Source organism: Myxocyprinus asiaticus, chromosome 35 (genome assembly GCF_019703515.2).
Source record: "Myxocyprinus asiaticus isolate MX2 ecotype Aquarium Trade chromosome 35, UBuf_Myxa_2, whole genome shotgun sequence".
NCBI classification, from domain to species: Eukaryota; Metazoa; Chordata; class Actinopteri; order Cypriniformes; family Catostomidae; genus Myxocyprinus; species Myxocyprinus asiaticus.
Genome location: NC_059378.1, coordinates 28,735,246 through 28,742,278, shown reverse-complemented (window position 1 = coordinate 28,742,278; position 7,033 = coordinate 28,735,246). Strand labels below are relative to the sequence as shown.

The following is a 7,033-nucleotide window of genomic DNA, read 5'->3' as shown; positions in this document are numbered from 1 at the left end:
TTGATATTCTTGGTTGCTCCTGCAAGTTTACAGTCTTTAACTGGATGCAGATATACATTTAAAATGTTAATTTTTAAATGTACATTTAAAAATTGTATCCAATCAAACACTCTCTAGAATGAGAATTCCCCTCCCCTAAAACCACCGGTTTTTGACTAGAATCACAGTTCATGACTGTGGCAAACTAAAGAATACTGGCTATTCAAAAAAAATATAAAAAAAGGGACAAGCCTAAAGGCAACTGTTACTCATTTCATGTGGTCTGTAAGTACAGGTTGTCTCCTCATGAAGGAGACTCCATTAATATCACTGCTGGGTGAACGTGCAAGAAAAATCTCCTGTTCTGACTCCTGAGCTTGCTTGGCCTTCTAAGATGGTGCCATGAATGTTATGAATCCTTTGCCGAAGTATCGAATCCTTCTGATACTCATGAGTATTGTGGAGCATTTAACCCTTCAGGAGAGGCTGACACCAGTGCTGAAAAAATTGACCTGCAGTGATCCAATTACATTAAAGCTATGCTTAGTTCCAAAAGGCCTGTTCTTATTGATCCATGGAAACAAGATAGCTACACACACCCACACAGTACTAAGTTTCTTATTTGGCTTAAAGAAGTCTAAAAATAAAGTTTCTACATTTAAGTTCAAGAGTAATGTTTTAGCCAAATTTTGTGCTATTTCTGTTTTTGGATATTGCTTTTTGATACTTAACGTTAGTATGCATGTGGTCATTGAATAATTCACTGATGAAATTAATTCCTTGGGCAAGTTATGTTTCATCAGATAACTTGCAGGCCAGCTGTTGCATTAAACGATTTAAACATTTACTTGCCTCACTCTTTGACTCTGAATATGTAGCCTAATGCAGTAAACTACAAGGGGCATTCAGTAGACTAGCAGGTTTCACTTTTCAAAGAGCTCTTTGGCTTTTTTATGTTGTTTAATGTGTCAACTGCAAAGCAGTGAGTTTGTTCAAATTTCATGTCAACAATCAAATCAGAATTACAGCAGAGTAGACTTCAATTCTGACATATTTTGGTTAATATATCTTTCGTCAGTATTAAATAAAAATATTTGTCTAATTTCAGAATGGGATCCAGCATCAACTTTTATTTTAAATATTTTGAAAAAAAATAAATAATTAAATATTTTTTTAAAAGATACAATTTTGGAAAAATTGACATTTGAACAACAACAAACAGAAAATCATACAGTGACAGCTGTGACCAGCACACAAGGAATACGACTGATTAGGCTTTTTATAGGCTGGCTATATTTACACGAGAGTATTACAGGGAATGAATCTGATCCCAGCTTGCGAAGAATAGTACCATCAGATGCCAATTCTGCACTGGGGGGGCGGGGGGTTTAAAAAAACAAGTATACACACCTCCTAATGAACCATCACCTCCTACTCTGAGAGCCAAAAGATATGGAACATGCAAATATATTTGAAACATACTGTATGTGGAACATGAAAAACCAAAATAATGATAAACGTGTTTATTCCCAGAGAAAAACCCCAGGATAATACTTCTAAGAGTAAAATGAGGCGACACAAATAAGAAACTTCAGTCTTTACACCCCTTCCTCCTCCAGTTTTATTGATAGTTTAAAATTAGATTTCTATGTCCTAGAACTTCAGTTGCATTTACCTTCTGACTTAAAAACTGAGTACAAGCAAATTATAATTTTTCTTTTAGAGTAGTCTAAGTGAAAGTGTACAAAAATAACATTTTGATTTCTTTGAAAACATTCACCTTTTTTTCTAACTCCAAATCTGTTTAATGAGCTTTTTCCCCCCATGTTTTATTGTTATTTTATTGAAGTTTTTACCTTGGGTAGAACAACCAAAACTCCATTCCAATTTTGGGATCATTAACTAGGTTTTAAACATAATAGCTGCTCTGAAAGATCAAACAACCAATGTTTTACAAAGGATGTCATTTTCAGAAACTGTTATTACATGATCTTTCCAGAATATGCTATAAAGTTGTTTGCGTTATATTACACATAACGTTTTTTTTTCTCTCCACATAGCTGCGTACTGCTGGTTTGGCCTGGATAGACCTGACAGTATATGTCCTGTGCTGCTTTCCAGGTCAATCACTCATAGGCTATCTCAGTCTCATTGATGAAACAAAAAATGCATATCATTAAGAAGCTAAAGCTTCCTTGATTTGTATGGTTCTTTTTTAACCGTTTGTTTTTTTTTCTTTTTTTTTTCTTTGATCTCTCCGAGGCTACTTTCCACGAGCCACTAGAGGCCTACCTGACAAATGTTCTTCCACTCAACTCACACATCCCTGTTCACCAGTGGCATGGAAAGGGGGTTCTTTAACAAAGCATTATACATAACACCTCTACCAAACTAAACAAACATTTTTTTTGTATTAAATGCAGAAAGTGGAAAGTTTTTTCCACCCCTTTCCTCCTTTTACATGTCAAGAGCTCACTGGCCTGGGAATAGCCTCTATCTGCCAACCGTTGGCCAGTGAAGAGGATTCAGAGAAAATAATACAACCATCAATCAGAAAAAGGAGGGGCGAACAAGGAGACAGGATTAAGCGGTGGCCTCGATGGTGCATTCTTTCGCCACGTGGCCAGATTTTCCGCAGTTGTAGCAGTTGACCTCGCTCGCCTTGCTGCACTGTACGGCAACATGGCCGATCTCGCCACACCTGAGAGGAACAAGAAGAACGATCAGCGATGTGCACAGCAATATTTATTATCACTCTTTATCTAATGGGGATTATATGACAACTGGTTTCTGGAAAAGTCTTCATTTCTGTTCTAACTCTTCCTCTTTTTTTTTACCTGTAGCACTTGACTTTCTCACAGCCTTTCTGAATGTGTCCAAAACCACCACAAGAGTAGCACTTCTGCTCATTGGCATGGTCACAGTCACGGGCCATGTGGCCAGCCTTGCCACAGTTGTAGCAGACCTGCTCCCTCTCCTTCTTGGGTTCCTTGCAATCCCGGGAAATGTGGCCACCCCTGCCACAGTTGTAGCATGCTGAAAAACAAACAGAACATCTCTTAAGTTGATGTAAGACAAGTTAATTTACTTTTTATTAAACAACAAGATTTTAGGTTAAACTTAAAATGCACATAAGGTAAAGTGTACGTTTTAAATCCTGTACCTTGTCACCATTTTTTTTTTTTTTTTTTTTCACAAATTCTAATCACCTTTGTGCCTTCACTAGTTCATTGTGAATGGTCCTGCTGTGTGACAAATATACAAGTGCAAATGCTTCATGTATTCACTCAATTAATGAGGTAAGAAAAGCTGCAAGTGTAATAATTACAGAAACAATATTTTTTTAAATAGTTAATAGACACATTATACCATGTCACATCACAGGACTCGGATGAAAAAGTGTGGAATTTCATGTCACATTAAAAACTGTTTTACAGCATAAAACTAGTGGGTTTGCATGACAGTCTGCAAATTAAGTAATATTTTTCCACGTATGCTTCTATTGCCAGTAATTAAACTCCTATAAATAAGTCATCTACAAATAACCAAAACACAGTCTAAAAGTGAAAAAGTAGATTACACAGCACTGACCCACTGATATGTGAAATATGCATATTTGAATCATGTTAAAACTACACACAACTTTCAAAGAGCATTCAGCTGCCTCCAGTAAATTCTTATCTTATATCTGTCCTTACCATCCTCAGTCCTCTCACAGTCCCTCGCAACGTGTCCTGGTTCTCCACAACGATAGCAGAAAAGATCTAGAGGGAGACAAAAGAAATGCACGTTATTCGTACAAACAACCAAGCAGTGACCATTTATTTGGCTCTCACCTTTTCCCCTGCCGCGGCCCTTGCCACGTCCACGTCCTGCATTTGGACAGTTCTTGATCCAGTGGCCTGTTCGGCCGCAACCAAAACACTCGTTGCTGCTCATAGCCTCTGACTGCACCCTACAACTAAAGCAGAAGAGTTAAACTGAAGAAAAATCAAATACATGTAAGATATAGGAAGCAGCTGGCATGGCATTTGAAGGAATAACCGCCAAACGAAGAGTTCTGAATGTAGCACATAGTTGTCAAACAAGTGCAGTTGCATTCATTCCTATCTTGACACCAGAGTCATGTTAGATATTCAATCAACACTGACATCAATAAGGTGGTGCTCAATGGTAAACATAGGGAAAAAAGGCTTTTAAAACAAAAACACACTGGCTGATAATTATGGTCTGAGTGTTAAACTGAAGTAATCGAGTCAACAGACAAAACCAGCATGCAAAAATAGGTCGTCATACATTTACAACAAAAGTCATGAGTGAATTTTATTGAACAGCTGTTGGAAAAACCAGGCTTTCAGTTTGTAAACCACTGTCACAACTACCTATCACTTGTTTCAGTTCATGTAAAGGACATTTACCCATAAAACTTCATGAAAAATCATAAGAAGACAGAAATGCATTAAATGTGTCACAAGACCTAGTAAATGGCCTATCTATGCAGTATTTGTTGGCATAGTAGGTGCGAAACAATGTTCGTTTTAACCCATTTTTTGGCCATTGTATGTCAGTACAAGCAGTAGATTCAAATGTTTAGGATCATCAGACATATTTAAACATTTGATTTGTAGGTTGTTGAGCATCACAGGCACATTTGGACGTTCAAATTGAATATTTTGGGACATCAGAACGTTCAATTTGAATGTTTTAGGGGCATCATAGGCACGTTCGAATATTCATTTTGAACGTTTTTGGGACATCATAGGCACGTTCGAACATTCATTTTGAACGTTTTGGGACATCAGGCACATTCGAACTTTCAATTTGAACTTTTTGGGACATCAGATATAAAATTAACTGCAAACATTCTTGCACTGACATAGACCGACTGATTTTGATTAACTGCTTGCTCGACTCTTTCACACATGCCTAATAGGAACACACACTTACTAGAACTGTGCTTAGTATTTTCTGCTCTCTGCATCTTTATAAACTGTACAGATGGATGCATTAGAAAACATACTGCAAGTTATATCGTGAAATTGATCAATCCTGCAGCTTGACTGATCAACACTAATGTTTAATGTTTTGAGCATCATATGAGAATTTAAATATTCGATCCGACTGATTTTGGGAGTCAAAGGCACGTTTAAACATTCGAAAAGTGTACGAGTCTCAAAAATACGGTCTAGATAGGCAGCCAGGGTTGGGGAGTAACAGAATACATGTAACAGGAATACGTATTTAAAGTACAAAATATAAGTAACTGTATACCACTACAGTTACAATTTAAATAATTGGTAATTAGAATACAGTTACATTCAAAAAGTATTTTGATTACTGAAGAGATTACTTCGCATTTTATTGTCATTTGTTTCATTTAATATTTAGTCCTTTCAGATGGAAAACATTTATACATATAAATGATGCAATCCCAAGTGCATTTGAACAGCAGTGAAACACTTTCTTATGATGCGTTACATTCATACGAGCAGACAGATAAGTAAGTTTGGAGCAGAAGAAATAGAAATAAACTTGTGTAAATTGTCAATTTTACGCTAAGCTAAAATGCTATTTCTAGCCATTTTACATACACAATCATATTTTCTTATCAAGAAAATTCATGTTGGATCATAATTTCGTTTTTCTAGTAAGACCTTTGATATTAGGGCAAACATCATATTCTTAATAATAATTTTTTTTTATTGTTTTCCTGTAAAAATATCTAAAAATACTTAAAACAAGATCTATTTGAGAAACAAATGTTTTTAGAAACAACACGGCATAAGATATTTAGGTTTTTCAGATAAAGTATTTTTAACGTGTGTATTTTGTCTTACTGTACTGGCAGAGTTTTTATAGTCAAAACAAGTGGAAAAAAAATCTACCAGTGCTGAAGTAGTAATCCAAAGTATTTAGAATACGTTACTGACCTTGAGTAATCTAACTAAATACGTTACAAATTATATTTTACAGCATGTATTCTGTAATCTGTAGTGGAATACATTTCAAAAGTAACCCTCCCAACCCTGTAGGCAGCTCACTAAGTTTTGTGACACAGCCATTATGCATCAACCCACGATACTTTGGTCTGTTCATCCACAATCATTACAGGTTGTATGTGTCAAAATCTGATCGCACTATCCAACTACTCTGATAGGGTAGATCAAGTAGCTGTAGATACACGTAGCGATATAAATAAAATCTTGTAACATGAAAACCTGATGAAGATCAGCAGTAGTCTTCAGCTCTGTTTAGCCTGTCCACTCACCCGGTCCATCACGCTGGTTCCCACAGACCCTCTCTCACCCTTAGGGAGCCCATCCAGTCCCACGACGACATTATATCTATCCTTCAGCTACGTGCATGTGATCGGAGAAAAATTGCATTCGCTAATTTCAAACATCGTCATCAAAATAGTGCGATCGTTCGATGGAATCGCGTGACTTTCCCGCTCGCAGCCTCTCGCAGTAGGCCGAAGTGCGCCGTCAGAAAATCTCACTTCGGTACCTTTCTGAACACATTCAACCTCAACAATTTATGTCAAAATCATATCTCTGGTATTGCAAGACAGCGGAGACACTCCCCGACACCGTGACGATGTCACCACACTATAAACATCGTGTAAATGTCGTATTTTCGTCCTTTAAGGGAACTCACCTCGACGACGTGACTCTTTGCTGTTTATTTTCGGTTCCTCCTCTCTGCGCTGCGCCACACGCGGTTTGCGCACGGTACGCACGCTCATGGACGATTTCTCCTGCCCCGCCCACCCCGCTGTGCACACGGCCTGCACATTCTACACCATGTGTAGGTTAGATCACCCATTCACTGAGCTAAGCAGATATCGCGGGATTCACGTTCATGCGCTGTTGCTAATAAAGTGGATATCATTTAAATTCTGTTGCTTTAAAATGAAAATAAAAATGATGAAGAAGACACTCGATGTACCTGTTATTTAATTTCGCCAATAAGACGTGTCCTTCCATTCATTTTTAGTTTGATAAAGACACGTATTTTAGATAGCCTATTTCAGAAATATGATACAAATCACATA

General features: G+C 37.2%; 1 protein-coding gene across 4 annotated transcripts; it reads right to left on the bottom strand.

Annotated features, from left to right (window-relative positions):
• Window positions 1-1,582: 1,582 nt before the first annotated feature.
• On the bottom strand, window positions 1,583-6,775 carry cnbpb (CCHC-type zinc finger, nucleic acid binding protein b). 4 transcript variants are annotated; one of them, XM_051672395.1, is made up of 5 exons: window positions 6,637-6,775; window positions 3,816-3,940; window positions 3,678-3,743; window positions 2,817-3,015; window positions 1,583-2,680 (listed from the first exon to the last, which is right to left on the bottom strand). In XM_051672395.1, the coding sequence occupies exons 2-5, from the start codon at window positions 3,916-3,918 to the stop codon at window positions 2,563-2,565; spliced, it is 486 nt and encodes a 161-aa protein (XP_051528355.1). In that variant the 5' UTR covers window positions 3,919-3,940; window positions 6,637-6,775; the 3' UTR covers window positions 1,583-2,562. The 4 variants fall into 4 exon arrangements, with proteins under 4 accessions (XP_051528355.1, XP_051528356.1, XP_051528353.1 ...); XM_051672396.1 differs by lacking the exon at window positions 6,637-6,775 and adding an exon at window positions 6,248-6,599; XM_051672393.1 differs by having other exon boundaries at window positions 3,678-3,940.
• Window positions 6,776-7,033: the final 258 nt, after the last annotated feature.

Excerpts from the sequence above, each read along its gene's own strand:
- cnbpb (XM_051672393.1), bottom strand. The coding sequence starts at position 3,918 with ATGAGCAGCAACGAGTGTTTTGGTTGCGGCCGAACAGGCCACTGGATC. Across the intron at positions 3,016-3,677 it reads CTGTGAGAGGACTGAGGATG|CATGCTACAACTGTGGCAGG; the intron begins GTAAGGACAGAT and ends TTTGTTTTTCAG. Across the intron at positions 2,681-2,816 it reads GAGAAAGTCAAGTGCTACAG|GTGTGGCGAGATCGGCCATG; the intron begins GTAAAAAAAAAG and ends TGTTCCTCTCAG.